We start from the raw sequence: 22,840 nt of genomic DNA, 5'->3' as shown, positions 1-22,840 counted from the left end.
TGGATTGGGGCAACAGTGACGGAGATATGAGTAGGGCAAGACTGACGGACAGACTGACAGACTGACAGACTGACTGACAGCCGGTGGAGGTTTTGAGAGCAACTGCGACCTGACGGTCGCAATAAACAGTGGCGTTAAGTACATCATGTTGTTGACATAAAGGTTTCTGAAGCACACCTCTGATACGTTGGTCTGCTCATCGATGGACACGAAGATCTTGTAGAGGAGCGTTTCAAAATAATCCCCCTGCACCCGGTTCATGACAAATCCTTCAAGTGGGGGCACTGTAGGCCGATGACAGAATATAACACTTAAGGCCTTGTTATACTTCAGCTATTTAACAAAAACACCACACTTACAGTATGAACAAAAAAAGAAAGAAAACTGTGTGTGTACACAAGCACTCTCACCTGAGATGCAGCTGTCATCAGATATGGGCACATCTAAGTAGATGTATCCACGGTTGTATAAACCTGGAAGTTGAAACAGCACATTAGATCAAACAACAACATGGCATGATAAACCAAAAATGGTTAAGACGACAGACGACTGACTGACTGACTGACTGACTGACTGACTGACTGACTGACTGACTGACGTTTCCCCATCCAACCCATCCAGTTTGTTAATATTATTGCTACAGAACGCCAAAATGCACTATACAAACTGATCAGATCAAAGAAAAAAGTACCATCAACCCACAACTCGCTGACTGGATAATGCTCTAAAGGTCTGATCTGTTTGGCGAGTCATTTCTAGGGCCCAGATGTTTACTTGCAGCTTGCTTGATATTTACACAGCAAAATGAAAGATCTCAAATCGCTACAATGCCACCACTACATCACTACAATGCTGAGATGTTGAGAGTTGCATTTTCACACTTGTACCCTTTCAGCCTCTGAAGTGGACGCAGATAATGACTCAGCAATGTAATGTAAACACTCCTGAGTGTTGTTTACATCAGGGGTTTTCAAAGTGGGTGACGGGGAACCCTGGGATGCCGCGACGGCAGTCCAGGGGTGCCGCGAGATAATTTGATAATATTTGGAATTTATTTGGACACTTGAAAAAATATTTAGTATCATTTTAAACTTGAAGTACAAGTTATTTTCAGTCAGTTCTAACCAAAATGGCTATTATCTCAATGTTTTCCTCGCAACACAAAACTAGTGAAAACAGCCGATCTACAAGCACACAACGCCTCGCGATGGGAGACGTTGTGTGCTTGTAGATCTGCTATTTTCACTAGTTTGGTACATTTTATTAGCCTAGTAAACGACCAACTTCCGTTATCCAGGATGAAATGATTTCCGGAAGAGGGCGGGTACGAGGCTAACATTTTATAGAAGATAAATACAAAACGGTTTTGGACATAACGACGATATGCTATAAATATAAGGTGCTGGGAGTGTAAATTATAATGTAGGGGTGCCTCGGATGAAAAAAATATTTATGGGGTGCCCTGAGACAAAATAGTTTGGGAACCCCTGGTTTACATGACCTCTCTGAAACAAACCGTTCAAACCACTTCAGGGAGCGGTCTGAGTATACAGCTTGCTTCTAGTCCAGGGGTCTTCAACGTTTTCAGGCCAGGGACCCCTTAACTGAGAGAGAGATGAAGCAGGGACCCCCTCTAAATATTGTATAAATGCGTTATGCAGATTTCCATCGACTTGTTTGACAGCACTGTCATCAGTCTATGTTGGATTCGTGTTAATGTTTTTTTTCAGACATTTAGCCACTTCAATCGTCGATACGTAGTAAACTTGACCTTTCACTCTGTACTTGGTCTGCTCTTTTTGACCTCTACACCAAACCTCTTTGCTGAAAATAGCCGATCTACAAGCCCTAAGTGCCTCGCAGTGACGTTGAGAGCTTGTACAGATTGGCTATTTTTGGCTAAAGTTCTCCTCAGAATAGGGATGCGAGGGTTCAAAGTTTTTAATTGAAAATAGTTATCCTATCACACAAGGATTTGGTGGCCCCCCTGTAGTAACTCTGAGGACCCCCTAGGGGTCCCGGACCCCCTGTTGAAGACTCTTGTTCTAGTCCATGTTGTGGCTCACTTAACCTGTGCATCGTGAACTCTTCCTTTCACCTTTTGTTACTGTAATTTAGCCCTTTAGGGTTCCTGTACATACAGTAGATCGCCTGCTGTGCCATTATAGTGTGAACAGAAAGAGCATGTCCTCATTGAAATAAACTGACATCGTGAACCGTAAAAGAAAACAGTCCCTTTACTGACGGTTTACTTCTTGGTCCGGGGGACCCAGTCACCCAAAATGTGAGATCACCTGTGATGTCATGCCGTAATTTTTATTTCTGTTTTATCTATTAGTTTGTTCAATAAGGTCCACAGAATGAGAGGTCTGCTCTGCCGGAAACATCGCAAAAAAAGGTTATGGCCATTTGTAAATTCACTGCCCCATCGACTTCACTATATAAAAAAAGAAATTAATCTGCTTTAAGTAGCATGTGAGGGGTCAAACTAGGGGTTCTTCATGATTCAGAATCCATTGCAATCATTTGTTTTGCATGAAAAACATTCCTTGGGCTACATTTCGGCCCCACAAAACTGTGAAAATTGTCATCACTTTTTTTCACTTCACAGTTTTGTGGGGCCGAAATGTAGACCAAGGAATGTTTTTCATGCAAAACAAATGCTTGCAGTGGATTCATATTTCATATTTTTCTTTTTATGTATAGTAAAGTCGATGGGACAGTGAATATACAAATGACCATAACTTTTTTTCGCGATGTTTCCGGCAGAGTAGACCTCTCATTCTGTGGACCAAACTAATAGATAAAACAGAAATAAAAAGTAAGGCATGACATCACAGGTTCAACACTATTCCTTGAGCTTTTGGGCCTGTGGGTCCCTGTCTATTAAAGCACTTACAGTAAAGGCATCAGCGTCAAAGCTCAGACTGAACCCTATACGTAACAGGAAACAGGAAGTGCTGAACACTCACTGAGGACTACGTTGTACTCCATTGAACCAGCCAGCTGGGGACCCGAGTCTATCATCTTATCAATGGTCTTCTTCTCTGCCGGGGAACAGATCTGCAATCATATAGCACACAATAAGATGTAAGATAAGATAAGGTGCGTGCGTGCGTGCGTGCGTGCGTGCGTGCATGCGTGCGTGCGTGCGTGCGTGTGTTGCTCGCGCGAATGCTGCAGCCACGGAGACATAACTCTGAGCATGGAGAAAAGTCCTATGCTGAGGTAAACGTGTTGTTGTGGTTTGATTGGAAGTGGCGTGCTGCAGAATGGAGCTCCTACAGTAGCTTGTGTTCCCACTACTTTACCTTGCATTGGATGAGTGTAAATCAGTGGCTTCCTCAAAGAAAACGAAATGAGGCAAAAAAGTGTTGGAAACATAAGGTTCGGGCCTCGGCGCGGGTCGGATGCATTTTAATGATTAATGGTCGATTCGGGGCGGACAAAAAACTGTGTGTGTGTGTGTGTGTGTGTGTGTGTGTGTGTGTGTGTGTGTGTGTGTGTGTGTGTGTGTGTGTGTGTGTGTGTGGGCCAAATGTCCACACAAGCTTAGTGGAATTTGAGAAATAGACATGCTCCTCATAAGATAAATGGTTGTTTTAAGATTAAATCTGATTTTCAGATGTACGAATACATTAGTAAAAGATTCAGGTTGGGTGTAGGGTTAGGATTAGGCATTTAGGGGCTACGTTTAGGGGTTGGTTGGTTTTCTGTCTATTTTCAATGCGGTCGCCGATTTTTGTGACATTTGAAGAAAATATGTAGGAAAAGGAGCAAAAAGTGTGTTTTGGAGAAAATTCAAGATGGCGGAAAATCTATCATGGCGCAAATGGGCGTGGCCTATATGGGGAGATGCGTCATGACCCAAGGAATCCAGGGAAAAAATATTTTTAATTTTACGGTTCCAGAGTTACAGGCCAAAACGTAAAGTGGGGTGTTATAGCGCCACCATGAGGCCAAATGACACAATTACTTTTATTTAATCCTTGAAATCATTATGAACCTCCTCTCCAAGTCTTGAAACTGTAGCCCCTGTGGTTTGCGAGAGACAAATAATTGAATGTGAGTTTTTGCGATTCCCATTCTAAGTCAATGGGGAAAATTAATTCACTAATAAATTAATATCAATTAAACTATAGAACCTTTCTCTTAGAAAAGTAATAGCCCACGATTCCCGAGTAAGCCGGTCGATTTGACCGGCTTGACCGGCGATTTGACAGGCTACATACACACAGACAGACACACACACAGACAGACAGACACACACACACACACACACACACACACAGACCCACACAGCCACGTATAGGGAGCCTGTGTTTCACACAGCTCCAAAAATGCGAGTGTGCGTGGGTACGTGTACGCGTGCAAGCACATCCATGGTTGTATATCAAGCACCTTGAACAGGAGGATGGGGCATGTAATACTAGGCAACATGCTTTGGGTAGAGATTCTGTAGGTCGAAAAACATCATAGTTAACTGCGAGTGCCGCGCAGACCCCGATGCACCAGATTCTTTTCTGAAATTCATATTGCCCATCACAACATACCCTGTTCCCTTTACTCTCCATCTAGTGAAGCCAAAACACATTAGAAAGAGAAAATACATCTTGCCAGCCTACGTGTCGTATATGCCCTTCAGTCGCTTGATTTGTACATCAGTAATGCACAAAAGTAAGGAGAGGGGACAAGATTTATGAATGTTCTCGTACAAAAGGTGATATGATTTTCCCGGTAATATGCTGTTAAACTGTTCACCGCCTTCAGGTGTCTGTCTCTGCCATATGTATTCAACCGTGGCAGAACTAATTAAACTGCTGTATTGCTGCACGTCAGTCCAGGCAATTTCAATGACACCTCGTTCAGCAGAACTCCTCCGAACTACAAAATGACAAACATAACACATATTCATGTGACCTTTGAAGTGTGTCATCCGTCAATGGCTTTCACTCTCTTCCCGTCTCCTCCTTGTCTGTATGCAGCGTTCGCTGCACAAAGACAGGGGCGTCACAAGGGGTAGGAAAGTGGGACTGAGTTACTGGGGCCCCAAGGTGGAGGGGCCCTAGTAACTTTAGCTATTGAAAAATAGCAGATATACAAGCTCACAGCGCGGCACCGAGTGCCGCGCTGCGAGCTTGTAGATCTGCTATTTTTGAAAAGTCGTGAAAATGTGTGCAAATCTTTGAATATATGTATTTTTTAAGTGAACATTTGTAACTCAAATTTTGCTTCTGGGGGGTCCCTGGAACTAAATATTTTGAGATGGGGGGGTCCTTCACATGAAAAAGTTTGAGCATCACTGACGTGAAAACATAGGTTTCTTGGCACAAATTTTCACGATTTTTCAAAAATAGCAGATCTACAAGCTCGCAGCGCGGCACTCGGTGCCGCGCTGTGAGCTTGTATATCTGCTATTTTTCAATAGTTAACATTCATGGGGGGCCCGCAGTGAATCCTTGTACCCAGGGCCCAGAATTTGGTGTGACGCCCCTGCACAAAGATATTACTGCTTCAGAATCATAAACATACTTCCTTGCCAGACGAAAATTAAAGGAATAGCTCGTGTGGGTTGAAATGTGCAGGTTTTGTCATTGTTTGTTGATTGCGTTTTGAGATTCTGTTTGGTGTTTGTGTGTGCTGTGCCTATACACAAGCTCACAAAGCGTCGCAGCACGAAGCGTTGTGAGCTTGTCGTTATTTTTTTTTTTCTGCGAAAGCCTTCCCTACAATACGGATGCTGTGGTTACAGACGACCTCTGATGAAAACGTTTAGCATTTAGTAAAACTATATTTTGTGCTGCCCTTCTAGAACAATATGTTTGTTATCATATATTGCAACATTAGTTTCCACAATACAATATTATGATCTGAACATAATTGAAAATGTGATTTAGTGTTTTATACTAGTGATGATATTGAATGTTTTTAATGTTATAAATTATATGTTTTGCTGTGTTCCTTTTAGGTAGGGTGTTTTGACTGTACTTGAGCTGTACTACTTCTTTTTAGTTTTTTACTGTACTTGTGCTGTACTACATTTTTGTCTGATAAATAATTCAATAAATCAATCAAATTACAATAAACATTGTGTTTGTAATACATCCTGTTTCCTATAAAAGCCATGTTTGTTCTGCATTTTTGCTTAGTCACCCTGAAGAAGGCATAATGTACGCGTAGGCGTTCTTGCTATGCATTAGCCCTGAAATAAGGCTTTTTAACTTTCCCCCAAGAGTGCTTTGGTCTAACTTTTTTTGCATCTATTGTGTTTGTAACATTTGGGCTGGCAACATTTTACCCCAAAACATTCTGCCCGTTCTGCAGTTTTTCCCAGTCACATTTGTCTTGAAAAGAAAACGTGATGGCGGTCTCTCACCCTAATGTCGTCCTCTGTGATGTAGCCTGTCTGAGCGACCCACCAGGGTTCTACGGAGATCTCCACCGGCTTGGCGGGCAGGAGGTCCCGCGCCGATTTCCTGCGGAAGAATTTCTGCCAGGAGGAAGGGTGGGACACACGCACACACGGACATTAGAACCCCCATTTCATTCTTAATTCACACTACGTGGTACAATGGTGTCACAAGCTGAAAACGCTGAGAAGATAAAGGTACCAATATGTTTTTTTTTTATCATGTAGAGCTTAACAAAAAGAGATTTAATTGGGCACAAACAAACAAAAACATTTCAGATGGGTGTCCGTGCCTCCGTGGCCTGCCTAATACATATCAATTTGGAGGTTCTTGACATGAAAATGTCTGAGAAGCACAGCGCCTTAAGAAGAAAATAAGTGGGCGCGTGGTGGCCTAGTGGACCAGGTGCATACCATATAGGCATTGCCATTTCGGCATCAATGCCTGTCGGCGTCGCCGGTTCGATTCCCGATCCGGCCGACCTTTGCCGCGTGTCACTCCTTGTCTCTCCCCCATTTCCTGTCAGTCTACTGTCCTATCCAATAAAGGCAAAAAGCCCAAAAACAAATCTTTAAAAAAAAAAAGAAGAAAAGAAGATGTCTCACTTTGGAGGACCTGCACTGGTTCATCAGGTCGATGTACTGGTTCCTCCCGATACCCAGCAGCCTCAGACCTAAGAGATGATGGGAGAGAAATGTTTTTTCAATTACTGGTCTGAGTAGCTCTACAAGAAATCGGGAGGCAGAGTCAGAGTGAGAGGGGAGAAGTTGCGCAAATTGGTTCCCAGAATATTTCCAGCCTCATACTGGAGAGCTATTTCCACCCAGGAAGGAGCCTTTTAAGCGCTGAGAGTGACTCATTGCCACTCTGCTGTGGCAGTACTTACGCACACGCAGACACACTAAATGGAGAGAGTATGTTTGTATGTGTATCTGCACACACACACACACACACACACACACACACACACACACACACACACACACACACACACACACACACACACACACACACACACACACACACACACACACACACACACACACACACACACACACACACACACACACACACACACACACACACAGACAAATCCCTTCTGCTAAAGTACGCCAAGAGGAGGCCTTATGGGGATTTAAATGTGTGTCTGTAAACAGCTATGTGTACATGTGAGTGAGTGTTTGTTTATGTGAGTGAGTGTGTGTGTGTGTGTGTGTGTGTGTGTGTGTGTGTGTGTGTGTGTGTGTGTGTGTGTGTGTGTGTGTGTGTGTGTGTGTGTGTGTGTGTGTGAGCGAGCGTGTGTGCGTGTGTGTGTGTGTGTGTGTGCGTGTGCGAGTGTGCGTGTGTGTGCGTGCGTACGTGCGTGCGTGCGTGCGTGCGTGCATGCGTTTATTTGTGTGTCAGGCATGCATGCATGCGCGTGTTTATTTGTGCGTGTGTGCGTGCGTGCGTCTACTGCAGACACATTATAAACATACTCTCTCAATTTAAGTTTTGAGTTAAGCTTTGCATGACAAAGTGTCCACACACCAACTAGTGTCAGTGTGCTGTGTGAGGAGGCTGGCTGGAGGCTCTGTGGGGTCAGGGACAGAGAGGGGACACAGCAGAGGGGACACAACAACAACACGCTGGGAACTCTGCCAGGACACACAAACACAAACACCATCCATCTACTGTGACAACATGTTAATCAACCTTTTCAGCACCAGACCCAAAAGTCTCTCCCGGGCCAAAATTAATGAACAAGATGTGCTTGTAGATCTGCTATTGTCACCACATGTATGTTTGAAATTATAAAAAAAAAAGTATTTATTTTTGAAAATCTTTTGACATAATAATACACTGTATATAGGGTAAGTAACATAGTGGTGGTGGAAAAAGTACTTCTTTACTTAAGTAAAAGTATCAATACTGCAATGTAGAAGTAGAAGTCCGGAATTCAAAATGTACTTGAGTAAAAGTACTGAAGTATTGGTATCAAAAATGTTTGAAAATAGCAGATCTACAAGCTCACAACACGTCGCATAGGGCTAAAGTAGTTTATGTACGTTTTATAATATAATTTATATCTGCAAAGTAACTAGAAACTAAAGTTTTCAAATAAATGTAGTGGAGTAAAAGTACAATAATTTGGATCCAAAATGTAGTGGAGTAGAAGTAAAAGTATTGGAAATTGGAAATACTCAAGTAAAGTACAAATAACTCAAAAGTGTTAGTGGTGTAAATGTACTTAGCTACTTTACACCAGTGGTTCTCAACCTTTTCAGGCTGCGACCCCCAAAATAATCATATTTTAACTGGGGACCCCCCCACCCTACAAGCACTAAGAGTTGAGGGATTACATTTAGTTTAACACGGTTCTATTGCGAAAATAGCAGATCTGTGAGGCGTTGTGAGCATGTAGATCAGCTATTTTCACAATTTCTGACTAATATTTGACAATTTGGCCAATTTTTCAAGTCCTTAAATTGTCACTTTAGAAATGTGCAAATATCCTCTATACACTTAAAACTTTATGTGGGTTTGTTTACTGTTGAGTGAGGGAAAAAAAATTTGCACACTAAGTTAATCATCTGGGGACCCCTCGAAATAATTTGGGGACCCCCCTGGGGGTCCCCAAATTACACCACAATTACACCACAGCTCGCGACCCATATAAATGGCTCCAGGACCCACAAATTGGTCCCAACCCAAAACACAGAGTCTCTCGTTCATACACACTTCCTCCCTCGCGTCCACTTCGGCATGACAAACTTCCATGCCCTCCAGGGGGATTAGAGGAGACAGCGCTCCCTGCAGGACAGGCTAGTGAGTGACAGCTCGCTGGCAGCTTTAATCTGCCAGGCCTCACTCAGTCCACAGCCCCTGCCGTGGCCCGTCTCACCTGACAAGCCCAAAAGTCACGGAACCCCGCGGCAGGGCCTGACTCTCAGCTCTGACGCAATACTACTGCAACCGTCTCTGTCTCGAGCAGCCGTTCCCAACCCGTTGAGGGCCATGAGGACATACATTGCAAGTGGGCCCCCTAATAATGGGTAAAATGCTACGATTTTATTGATTGCGACCGTAGGTCGCAGTTAACTATGAAAACCGGCAGATATTGTCCGTACATATCTCTGTAACGACTCAATGTCTATAGAGAGGACACCAGAATCCCCGCCCGTCCACTTGCATTGAGTTGCTCACCCAGCGCATGAAGCGCACTTCCGCGTTTGAGACGCCTCTGAAACGTGACGTAGTGGGGCTTCTATTTGGCTTCTGAGCCAATCGCGACGGTCGGGGGTGTGGTCTGGGAGCGAGAAACGGGGAGGCGGGGGTAGCGGGGGGCTATCTGCCTCAAGTGTTTCTGTAGACACATACAAGCCATTTTGCGTCATAGTTTGTGTTCATGGACACGCTGGGGCTCTAATTCATGAACGTGCATTTCCGGTATGAACGCGCGTCAATACAAAGAAGCCTAGATGCGCGTTCATGAGGTTCATGAATAGAAGCCCCAATTGCAGTACCTCAAACGGCCACCATGTCCATTTTGCTTCAAAGCTCCCCCTCGGTCCTGGGGGCTTGATCAAACCCTGGAGAATCCCTGTTATGCCCATCAATATTAAGCCCATATCTGGGAATGCCCATACAATAGAATCCACCTTTTATGCCATCAATATTAAGCCCATATCTGAGAATGCCCATATATGGACATAGTGTGTGTTAACCAGTGTGATTGCCGCAACACGAGTCACACTTACAAATTAATTACGTCCCTGTCCCTTTTAGGCCCATATATGGAGATCCCTGCCCTCTACGTCTGATTCCCAGATGATGCCCTGTTAGTGCAACCACACTAATAGAATTCCTTTTATGCCCATCAATATCCCGATCCTGACGACCTTTGCTGCATGTCACTCCTCATCTCTCTCTCCTCTTCCTGTCAGCCTACTACTGTCTATCCCTATCAATAAAGATATACAGTAACAGTCCCCCAAAAAAAGATTTTTTTTCTTTTTTAAGCGGCTTTGATAGTCGGAGCGTTTGCAACCTTGTTTTGGCTAGTGAGATAAGCAGGAAATATTAGCACTGCTAGTGCTAGCGTAAGCCACTGGGGATGAAACCCATTTCGATGACAGATTACTGTCCTCCTACGAGGGAAACTTCATTGTAAAAACATCTTGGGAAATGGTTTTGGAGATGCTGTGTGTAATTTGCGAGAGAAATGTTTTTAGGCTCAGTGCCTTGCACCCATATTGCCAATAAACACTAGAAGATTTCTGCATCCAATATCTCTAAAACCAATGTGCTGGGGCATTTTGGCTGAAGTACAAAGACTATATCTTTAAATCACAAAGCCATATGCTAGACATTATCCCGACGGCGACACATTTTATATTTGAGGCACGCTCTCACGGTGACATGAGCGGCCTCTGGGATGATTGTTCAACACTATCATTCTGGCATTTTATCTAAAACTACCAACTGGCAATGAAGCATGCATCCTGGAAAAGGAGTGGCAAAGGACATGAACAAACGTTATATAATCCCCCAACTTAGCTTGCAGAAGCTGGGTGTTTCCAAAATAGTGAACGGATCACTAAAGAGGTAGCAAGCAGGGACGTGCTGGCCATTGGGAAAAGCGGGACAACTCCCGAATGGCCGGTTCATTCCTGGCCGGTCCAGGCCGGCCATTAGGAAAAAAATAAAAATAAAATGTCGGCCTTCGTTCCATTTTGGGGGCTGGGCGTCCAACAAAGTAAATCATCACTGTCGGGCAGAAACCTTGTATCTCCAAGTTTCAAATGTATACATTTTCTCGCAAAGCAAAGACCTGCTTCATCATACAGTATAAGGCCGTTGCACAAAAGTAGTGAAAACAGCAGATCTACAAGCACACAACGCCTCACGGTGCGAGGCGGTGTGTGTGCTTGTAGATCGGCTGTTTTCACTAGTTTAAATCATTTTAAAAATGATAAATACAAAACAAATGGTTTTGGACATACAAGGTTTCCACCCGACAACGACGAAATATAACTCATGTAATTGGCCCACTGGCTTGTCACTTGTCATGATCTGATATGGCAAATCTTTGAGTAGCAGCAGCGCTATAGAGAGAGATCTCTCTCTATAGTGCGCAATGAGGGCCTCTCCAACTCTTTTTCCCGGGCTGAATCAGGGCCCCAGCATGTCCCTGGGTACAAGATAAACAAGTGAAATTGGAATAGATGAAACCCCCCAAAAAATGTATCTACAGTACAAAATTGGGGTTTCTCGCCTGAATTGAGAAAATCCTGTCCTGAAAATAAATGTATTTTCTCGCTTACTAAAGAGCTGGACAGATGGGGAGACCCCTGTTAGTGAACTAACATTCCATATCACTTAGACCCCTTTTAAACAAGACAAAGAGTCTTCTAAAGGTGTGGCCACCCTGTCCAACCTCTAGCTATCCTATCGACAGTACACTTCATGAACGAGTCTTTAGATTCGGTGTGGTTTCGTGAAATGTCTGTTCGTTCTCTGCCGCAGTGAGATCCACCGGGCGGACACTGCTAAAAAAAATCTGTTTTGTGGCGACGTGCACCTAGCAGCATGAGCCGCGATTGGTCTACCTTATAACCAGCAGCCGCTAAATAACTGCTAAATCAGTCATTACATTATTGGAAGGCCAATGCTGGGCCGTGCGTGTCCGGAATGCGTGCGGGGATAATGCATGCCAGACTTTGCAAAAGGTTCTTGCAAAAAGCCAAAGATTGCTTTAAGCTTGTAGATGAAAGTGTGCTAAGGTCAAAGCGTCCTGCGGGGGGGGGGGGGGGGGGGGAGTTACAGCTCTGCAGCACTTCACAGTGATTGCTCCGTCGTATTTGCATTCTGACAGGCCTTTACAAAATAATGACTGTGGAAAAAGGCAGGGAAAAAACTGTGAGGGAACTCACAATCGGCAGCAGTGAAGTTGGGCAGGGAGTCATAACTCTTCTCACTGTTCATAATGTCCTGCAGAGGGAGGGAGAGGGAGAGAGAGAGGGAGGGAGGGAGAGAGAGAGAGAAAGAGCGGGAGGTAGGGAGGAAGGGAGAGAGAGAGAATGAAAACAATTTCTTCTCTGAGGCCCTGCCGGAGCTACAGTACATTCCCCAGCCTTTGATTAACCACATTCAAAGGGCCGTCCACACCAAGAATGACAACTATGAAATGAAATAACTAGAAAGGTGCGCACCATCTTCACCAGGCTGCAGTAGGGCTGTCACGATCATGAGATTATACTATGTGATTAATTGTCATACAAATGAATTACGATTAATGATTTAATTTTGGTTTTCATGTTGAACATTGGATAAAGATTGAATAATTAAATAATCGTATACTTTCAAAATATATATAAAAAAAAAGGGTAAATAGACAATCTACTAGAACACAACGTGTTGTGGTGCGTAGTGAGTTTGTAGATAAGCTATTTCGCATTTGTGGCACATCCTATGGGGAGAAGAAAGTGTTTTGGGAGGTTTGCTCCAAAGAGGCCCATCAACATGCAATTCCAATCTTGAGGATGATAACAATTGGATGTTCATGATATAAAATATCAGTCAAAACTTCGGTACTCAGTGGTCTAGGACTCGCCATAATCGGGATCAGACCCAGAAATAGGACAGCAGCCAGGCGCTGCAGAAGCGTAATTTCAGAAAGAAATAGGGGGTTGCAAAAATTGGTTACCACTTAAGCCCTGTATTTCTAAAATAGGGGAAATAGAGGATCTACAGGCTCTCAACACGTTGCCAACGCAACGCGTTGAGAGCCTGTAGATCCACTATTTACGTTATTTGTTTGGGGGCGATAGCCTAATGACATTCCCAAAATGGGGATGTCACATTGAAAGGGGTTGAAAATGAATGGTTGCATTAACAATAATGTAAATGTAAATTACAACACACATGTCACATCATGTAGATGGATGGGCATCGATTCGGATGAAATCAGATTAATCTGCAAAAACAATTCAGAGTTGGGGACAATAGCCTGCATTTGAGGTAAAATGTGAACACTAGGGGGTGGCTATTGCCATCCCTGATGACCCAAATGACACCCCTGTCTACAACCATGTTCTGAACAGTGAATATGATATGAATTGTTATCATTAAACAGCAAACCGATTTGCACTCTTTTGTGCACTAGTCGATCCTGAAGTTAAATCGGCACTATAATAACTGGCACTGTAATTTTTTTCTTGAAAACGTGATAATTTTGCCCAATCTGTATTATAGAGTATGTTAATACAATATAACCTATACAATGATTGCATTTTGTTTAACTGCCCTTCTATTTAGACACTTAGATCGTGTCTCACCAAGACACAGGACCTGACACACATTTTGACATGAAGGTCAGGTTAACTTTATCCCCTGAGCGAGCAGGCAGGCTCTATTTGCTCAATGGTAAAAACAGCAGGAAACCGGGTTCAAATCCTAGCTAGAAGAGGAAAAAGCACAGTTTAAATTATGAAGTGTAATCAGTCTCACACCAGAAACTACATTGAAGGGCCTCATTGATTGTAATGTTCTATTAAATGTATGCATTATGTTTGTTCTTTTGTCTTTTGGTGTTGCAAATGGTGCTACTGTACTGGTGGCAAAGCTACAATAAAGGATAATCAATACATTAAATTGGAAGGAGGACACTAAAAAGCTTTAAAATCACTTGCCTACAACATTCTCAAGCACACATGCAGGCATGCACGGGCACACACACACAGAGCTGAGTCGACCTGTATGAGGGTTCAGTGAGCATTTGATGACACCTAGTGGCCAAACAAAACCAGACTGGTCAGCATGTACAGTTGGTGATGTTATTACACATCCATCCAGGCCTTGTATTTAACCTGAATGCTCCATTTCTGACAGAGTATGGATTCTATCCAGCCTAAGAAGAATGGAGGAACGCCCAGGGGAGACAATACAGCCACAACACAGTGGCATGCTTTTTCTTTTCTCCTTCCTCTTCTCCATACTTGACAGAGTATATTTGGTGGTATATTTCACTCCACTACTATTACTTTACAGCTTTAGTTGCTAGTTACTTTGTAGATTTAAATTACCAATACAAAATATAAACTGATAAATGACTCTGTATTATTATTACGTATTTTCTAAACGGGTCACCATCCGGAATCAATGGGGGTAAATTTACTTGAATCAAAATTTTGTCTTAGGAATGCGACAAAAAACAAAAAATATTATTGAACTCTAGTCTCCATGGCGTGACTAATCAATAGAAAAAAAGTCATTTTGGGGGTGAACTACTCCTTTAAGCTAATCATCTGGGGTCCCCCCAAAATATTTTGGGGACCCCCTGGGGGTCCCACAGGTTGAGAACCACTGATTTAAAGAAAAGTTGCATAGTGCCGCTTTAAGCTACCCAGCAGCACACATTGTCTACATTTTGGCTGCTAGTTTTAGTTAAGTAATAAATCTATGTAATTGAGTATCTGGGTGTCTGAGTATGCTCCCCCTGCCCCCCTCTTCTTCTTCCCGTTCTCTTTTTATGGAAATAGCTAAAACTAGGGAACACATTTCACCCACTGTTTTACACCTGTAAACCTGTGATGTGACACTACAGTTAATTCTGATTCAGTATATATAGAAGTATGCAGGTCTCTACACAACTGAGACTGCCTATCCATCACAACAGTGTTACGAACAAATTTAAACTGGGAAAGATAACTGTAGGAAAAGAAAAACTAATCTGAATGAATTTCACTAAGCCGAGAGAAGCAATTATACTTTCGGAATTTAGCAGACTCGCTTTAATATCCAGAGCGACTTACAATATGCAAGGTAAGCACATATCAATGCAGAGAGATAGTGCCTCCATAAACAAGGATGACAGGTAAACCTAGAACCTAGCATCAGCCAAAACAATATACTGTCAAAATAATAATCTTTGCAGTGAAACCATAGGATACCAGATAAACGATGAACCCAGCATCGGTCTAAATAACATCCAATCTGAATGTCATTTTAACCTTTGCATAGAGTCCCTTTCACCTTTAGGCTGAACTGACAGAAGACAGATAATACACATGTATACGTTCTACTGCATATATTATGGGATGGCCTTTAGTTTAGACCTGAAACTGCACACATTAGCATTCATTCATCTCCCTCTGTCAGCCTTGAACTGCCATCATTCTAATGGTCTAAATGCCAAAGCACAGGTCATGGCTCCAATTTCATCCAACAGCGATTCTGTATTAGCTCAAGAAAATATGAAGCTTTGTATTGAGGGGGTTCAGGGGGGACCCACAGTCAAATGATGTGTAGTTTGATTTAAACTATAATTCAATTCACTTCACATTACAATAGAAATACTATATTTCAATAACACCACTATGCAGAAATGTTCCAATACCATTTTTTACACCCCATTGCGAATCGGGTTGATGAGCTACCATTTTGATTAAAAAAAAAGGAAAAAAAAGAAAAAGAAGAAGACAAAAGGAGAAAGATAGCATACTGCGTGCTTACCATGTATGGATGTGATATGATTGTGCTGCTATCATTATTGTATGGGATGGCTCTGGTTCAAATGTTTGTAAGACATTAACAAATTCCTGCAGATAATTAATTTGATGGACATTTTACAAGCTCTGACTAACATTTTACACTCTCTGCTATCACTGCACGTGTTGTTGTTTGCCTGCCACAATCATCATAATTATGATAAATTACATGATATTAGGTCATTGCATAGAGACTCACATACTCGCCCATACCCAGTGCATTTTAAGCAGTATCGGAGGCATAGGCTCACTTGCCAGTGAGGAGCCCCCACCGGGAGGACATAGCACTTCCGTCCTTCTCCACACGTTCAACGAACCCCCAGCACATAAGAATCAGTACCGCGATCACCCTCCCCTTAAAATGGCCAATTGTATTCGTATACTGTCTATAGCCTCAGGCAAACCGGATACACTGTGGTGGATTTGATCCCCTAGGCTACTGTAAGTGATGGTGGACTTTACTTTACCCCTGTGCCACCCAAACACACATTTAGACAATTGTATTTAATTCCAATTTAAACCAAGACTTATATTCATACTAGTAAGACGCCTCAGGGCGACAAGCGACCTCGCCCTAAAGGGTGAGGTCACGCCATGTCTTGGCCATCTGGCCAGTGATGTATATCGGAACAGTTATCCATATATGGAGATCCATGTACTCTATATGGAGGTATGCTGTGAGACCCCAAACTTACTAAGTTAGTTATTCGTTATGTGAAAATCCTATGTCGTCTATCACATCATCTGACATCATACATACAATCCCTTTTATGCCCATACATGGAGATCCCTGTCTGAACCAGCCACACAGATATGGGCTGTCTTCCTCCATGTATGGGCATTCCCAGTCCTGTTAGATATGGGCTTAATATTGATGACAACAGGGATCTCCATATATGGGCATAGAGTGGTTCCCATGACATCACAACATATAATCCCTTTTACGCCCACGCCCATGGATATCCCTGTCTGAACGGTTCAGCCACAGCACTGTGATATCACCTGTTTATGCCCATATATGGAGATCCCTGCTCTGAGTATCTGACATCACTGTGATATCACCTGTTTATGCCCATATGGAGATCCCTGCTTTGAGTATCTGACATCACTGTGTATATGGAGATCCCTGATGTCACAGTGATGCGTCCAGCGCCGGCGCCCCCTATAGGCAGACTACGCAGTCTGCGTAGGGCCCCCGACCAAAAAGGCCCCCACCGCCCCCTCCTCTCTGCAGAAAAGAACGCACCAAACTGTCTTTTGACACCAGCGCTACTGCCATCTTAGCCTGAATGACACATCTCTGATTAACCTTGTCCCTGATTGGCTGTCACGGCTCTTTGCCATTGTCCCATTGGCCCTAAAGAAAAAGGAGACCACATTTCTTGACTCTGGAAATCTTTGGGAGTTTCCACCCCGCCCCCCTTTCAGAGTCTAGTGTTTGTTGGAGCGGTGAAAGCGCTCCCAATGAACAGGTATATCCGTGGGTATGTGGCTGGCTGGCTGGCTGGCTGGGTGGCTGGCTGGCCCTGTCCGTAGCCTGGGCAATACCTTGAGTGGCCACACACAACACACTAGTTAAAGGAGGGGCGCTGTTTTGTGCAGGCCAGGCACACTCACCACTCACTCACAGGCACAGTTTACACTCACTCACTCACTCACATAGGGTACAGCTGCTCAAATTCACCGTCAAACGGAACTGCAGCAACAGCGATCAGGTAAACAGAAACACACATTCAAATTGCACTGTCAGTTGTAACTTGTGTTGTACGACGGAGCCACGTTGCTGCTGCTGTTCTGGCTTCTCCGCCTCTGTGTAAGGCTGGTCATAAAGTAATTAAGTCATAAAAAGCGCAGTTTTCAAAGCGGAGAATCGGTTTATGACCGCAGGGTTCTGCACGTTCTCACTCTCAATAGTATCGCCGTGTCCCATGTAGACTACATGTCTTAGTAAAAGTATCAATACTGCAATGCAGAAATACTCTGTTACAAGTAAAAGTCCAGAGTAAAAGTACAATATTTGCCGCTGAGATGTGGAAATACTCCAGTATAAGTAAAATAACCTGAAAATGAATTGTGCTTAAATACAGTACTTGAGTAAGTGTAGCCTACTTAGTTACTTTACAGCACTGCCCGTGCACTAGACACACAGTAACCATGGTAACCACTCCAATTTAACCCTTTCATTTTAAGCAAAATCTTTTACTGTGTGTAAAAAGAAAAATAGCCGATCTACAAGCTCACAGCATGCATTGTCTCTGTCTATGCCTGTGGCCTATATATTAAAGACAAGTCCCTAAATATTATTATATTCATATAACTATATCTATAGGATATATTATATTTTTATTGTGGATTAAATTTTCTTCATTATATCTAGAACAATCGGTGCCGTGGTAGGCAACAAGTCCAATTTTGCTGCATGTATTGTATGTGTAAAGGCCCATTCCCACTGGGCCAGATAACAGATATCTGGAGATATTTCTCCAGATATTTTTCCATGCAAAGTGGATGGTAGATACAGATAAAAAAAATATTTGCCACAGATAAATGTATCTGTGGCAAATATCTGTGGTAGACTTTTTTTTTTATCTGTATCTACCATCCACTTTGCATGGAAAAATATCTGGAGAAATATCTCCAGATATCTGTTATCTGGCTCAGTGGGAATGGGCCTTAAGTCACTGTTTAACCGAGTTAATAACTTAGAATGACGATTCTGCAATTTGGCCTATTTATATACAAAACCCAGAATTAAACCCATTATAAAATTAATTAAAAAACAATAAAAAATTATATTATTTTTTCGAGGGGCTCTCGCTACGCTCGCGCCCGCAGGAAGGCCCCATAGCAAAATCATGCTTAGGGCCCCCGTGGGCCCAGAATCGGCTCTGGATGCGTCAGGGGAACCACAGTGTCAGGCATTATCCCTGCTCTGAGTATCTGACATCACTGTGAAGGGTCCACGACTTGGTTAAAGTCCATTTGGGGACCTGGTGGTTGTGTTATGAAAACATTTGAAAGTAACCCCTGGTCTATGTGGCACAGGTGCACATTGTACACAGATCTTTTCAAAGCACACAATCACACTCACAAATACAAATACACACACACACACACACACACACACACACACACACACACACACACACACACACACACACACACACACACACACACACACACACACACACACACACACACACACACACACACACACACACACACACACACACACACACACACACACACACAAAATGGCTTTCATTCTCTGCAGGAATTTGTTAATGTTTTACAAAGGGTTGAACCTGAGCTAAGCCATACAATAACGATAGCAATAATATCACATCCATACTGTACATATAATGCATTTCAAACTGGGGGTCCCTGATCACTAATCTAGTACATTATTTCAGTAAAAACTAGGCATAAAAAAATCTGCTCAAAACTCAAACAGGATCATTTGGTAAGCTGCTTACAACAAGTTGTTTGGTTGTTTAATGTTGTTTTGCGGTTGTGCTTGCCTCATAAACATGCCCACCCTGACAGAGTTTTGGTCTGGAACTTTTTTACTACGTGTCTTGCAGGTAAAGAGGGGTTGGAAGGGCTGAACTTGAAACAAACTATTAATCACTCTGTGTGAAGGGATGTTTGTTATCGGCTGCCTTTGGCTGTACATACAAGGGTGAGCATTCATACCATTCCCTTTTGCGATGTTAATATCCTGCATGTTCAAATCTAGAAAATGATATGGTAATTAGGCAATATTACACGAGAGGGTGTGCATTATCACGGTTATTTGCACTCCAGCCTTGCAGAGCTGAAGTGCAAATAGCCATGATAAGGCAGTTGCCCTTAAAAGAAAACACATCAACTTCATTTCGTTGTAATTAAGATATTCGATAGGAATTTGTAATTGTTTAATGCCTCATTTAGGTACTATGTCCCTGAACTTCACATGAAAACTGCTAACCTAGCCGCCAAGCATAGTGTGGGGAGAGGGAGTGCTTCAGCTCTTTCGCAACCAGCACAGCTGAAATGTTTGATGAGACCGTGCAGTAGTGGTCATTATTTGCACGGGTAGAGAGCCATTTTAACCAATCAGATTGCTTCGTCAGAACTACCTGTTGTATAATGATTGTTAAACCCTAGTGCACGCTCTCCTTTGAAAGCATAGGGCGTATGACGGGTTGGTGTCATTATGTTATTTGAGATAAATGCAATTATTTTGCATAATAATAGCAGAAATAGCAGATCTACAAGCTTGTAGATCTGCTATTTCTTTTTAAATATATATAAGTGTAAATTGATAAAAAATATGTCAGTAATCTGCCCTCTGATTATGAAGCCTAAATGGCAAACAGAAATAAGGTTTGTATTCATATGTTCCAGTCTTCAATGCCAAAAACACAATCAAATCGTTAATCGCAATTATTTGTGTGACAATTAATTGTCAATTTAAATTTTTAATCGTGACAGCTCTAATGGTGGCATGTTTTTCTGACGTTTAGTCTCGCTGGTGACAAAATCCCCTGTAGCACCCTGCTTACCTGCCCGATTCCTATATGATAGTTAGGATCCAAATGGACCTGTAAAGCCTGTATCAGAGTCTGCGGTGAAGAGCTATCCACCGCAGAAAATAAGTGAAGGCCATCATAGTCCGTCACGGTGGAGTCCTATTCACCGTGACTGACTGGTCCAGGTCGACCAATCAGTGAACGGGGTGAAGAGCCTATCTGTCTGATAGTAAAAAATCGAACCTCGGTTCGAAGTGGAGCGGTGAATTTGAGCAGCTGTACCCTATGTGAGTGAGTGAGTGAGTGTAAACTGTGCCTGTGAGTGAGTGGTGAGTGTGCCTGGCCTGCACAAAACAGCGCCCCTCCTTTAACTAGTGTGTTGTGTGTGGCCACTCAAGGTATTGCCAGGCTACGGACGGACACGGCCGGCCAGCCAGCCAGCCAGCCAGCCACCCACCCAGCCAGCCACCCACATACCCACGGACATACCTGTCTATTGGGAGCGCTTTCACCGCTCCAAAAACAGAGAGATGTGTCGGGACTCGCGGTGGAAAGCTCTTCACCGCGAGGAATGACGTAACGTTGTAGTTTTAGCCGTAGTCGTTTAATTGTAGTCGGGACCCGCGGAGCCTCCACCGCGGTGCCGACTCTGATCGAGGCTTTAGGGTCCATTTGAACACTCTCAGAGTTAAATGAACACAATTTATTTGAGTTGCTTACCTCCATGATTCCTATGTAATAGGAGAAGGGCGTGATGCGCAGGCCTTTGACCATGATGTCAGACAGGTGGTACGGGTACAGCATCAGATGCTCACGGCTGTACTTCAGCAGCTCCTCATAGTACTTGCGCTCGTCCTTCCTCACGTGCCGCACTGCGCACGCAAACACACACACACAGCTTTATTAGAATGTGGGCCAGCCTAGTGCCAATGCAGACACACATGTACAGTACACTCATGCAAACATGCACACACACACACACACACACACACACACACACACACGCACACGCACACGCACGCACGCACGCACGCACGCACGCACGCACGCACGCACGCACACACACCCCTCAGTGTTACCCAGTGCTGGATTCTAACTCGCCTCTCCTGCATGGAAAACCAAAGATTCACCGCTTGCCCAAAAGGGGAATCAGCCCTTGGTCAAGGACATGGGCTTCTGCAGCCTGTTGCACCAGCTACTGTATGGTGCCCTCCACACTAGGCGCGGTTGCCGTCGGGGCTGCCGCTAGGATCAGCGGTGGCCGCACCGCGGTGAGACACAAACACATTCGCTCAGTGAGTAAATGCCGCGCGGTATTTCACAAAGATGAACACAATCCATCTCTCACCGCCCGCGTACGCATGCACAAACGAGCACGCTCGCGGTGGATTTCACGGGACCGCGCCTGCTCTCCTTGCCGCCCCAAAACTTCGCTGCGCGGCCGAAAAAGTCGCCCACCTCTCATTGAAAATGAATTGCTAGGAGGCGGTGACCGCGCCTAGTGTGGAGGGTACCTATGTGTTAAATTCAAATTTAGCCTAGCTAGAACTAGGGATGTTCATGGTTAACTGTTTAACCGGTAACTGTTAATAGTGGTGCATAGTCGTCATAATTTACTCACCAAAGACTATATGTTTGTGTTTACCCACATTTGGTTATACTGTACAGCTCAGAGCCCCTACTGAGCTCAAAAGTTTCACAACCGCAAATGCTGTCCTGGCGGGTTAGTGATTCACAGACATTCATCCATTAAAAAAGTATATTTTATTCTTATCGGTTAATTTACCAGTAATGAGTTTTAGTTACTGGTTAAGAAAGGTTCTCCAAATGGTCAACTGGCCATCCCAAGTTAGAACTAATTGATTTCAATTCTTACTAGTACTACTAAGATGTACACATTAATAAAATAACAGCAGTTATTTACAATGTAATTCTAAGAACAAATAGCCTACATAGTTACACATGCCCTAGGGTAGGTCACAGCGTCACATAATTATACTCAACAACTGTAATTAAACATCATGTTTTCATTAATTACATGCCATTTTGCATCACAGTAATCCAGTAGAGACCAGATTTATTGATGTGATATTTCAACATCGATCTAGTTTACAACAACGTGCTATGATGCCAAGAGGCTCATGGCAGCCAAGAAGCTACTCTGTACGGCAAGGGTCTTCAAACAGGGGGTCCAGGACCCCTAGGGGGGCCTTCAGAGATACTACAGGGGGTCCTCCAAATCTTTGTGTTTTTTAGATTAAGCACTTGAATCCTAGCGTCCATATTCTGGGAACTTTAGCCAAAAATAGCAGATCAACAAGCTCACACTGCCTCTCAGCGCGAGGCGTTGTGAGACCCTCAGTTTGGCCTTGTTTAAATAAAGGTT

At 43.4% G+C, this 22,840-nt stretch overlaps 1 protein-coding gene across 5 annotated transcripts in view; it reads right to left on the bottom strand.

The window, feature by feature from the left end:
* Positions 1-22,840, bottom strand: part of fam91a1 (family with sequence similarity 91 member A1) — an 89,313-nt gene that overhangs the window by 61,340 nt on the left and 5,133 nt on the right. For 4 of the 5 annotated variants that reach the window (XM_080734916.1, XM_080734914.1, XM_080734917.1 and 1 more), the window contains exons 3-9: positions 21,175-21,326; positions 12,326-12,383; positions 7,016-7,083; positions 6,377-6,490; positions 2,973-3,063; positions 411-473; positions 178-284 (exon numbers count right to left, since the gene is read on the bottom strand). In XM_080734916.1, coding sequence (XP_080591042.1) covers positions 178-284; positions 411-473; positions 2,973-3,063; positions 6,377-6,490; positions 7,016-7,083; positions 12,326-12,383; positions 21,175-21,326 — 653 coding nt within the window. The remainder of the gene's footprint in view (positions 1-177; positions 285-410; positions 474-2,972; positions 3,064-6,376; positions 6,491-7,015; positions 7,084-12,325; positions 12,384-21,174; positions 21,327-22,840) is intronic. The other variant, XM_080734918.1, reaches the window with a different exon arrangement.

This window comes from Nannobrachium achirus (genome assembly GCF_963921795.1).
Source record: "Nannobrachium achirus genome assembly, chromosome: 10".
Classification (NCBI taxonomy): Eukaryota; Metazoa; Chordata; class Actinopteri; order Myctophiformes; family Myctophidae; genus Nannobrachium; species Nannobrachium achirus.
Note: the sequence above shows the minus strand (reverse complement) of the source record. Positions and strands in the feature narration are given on the sequence as shown.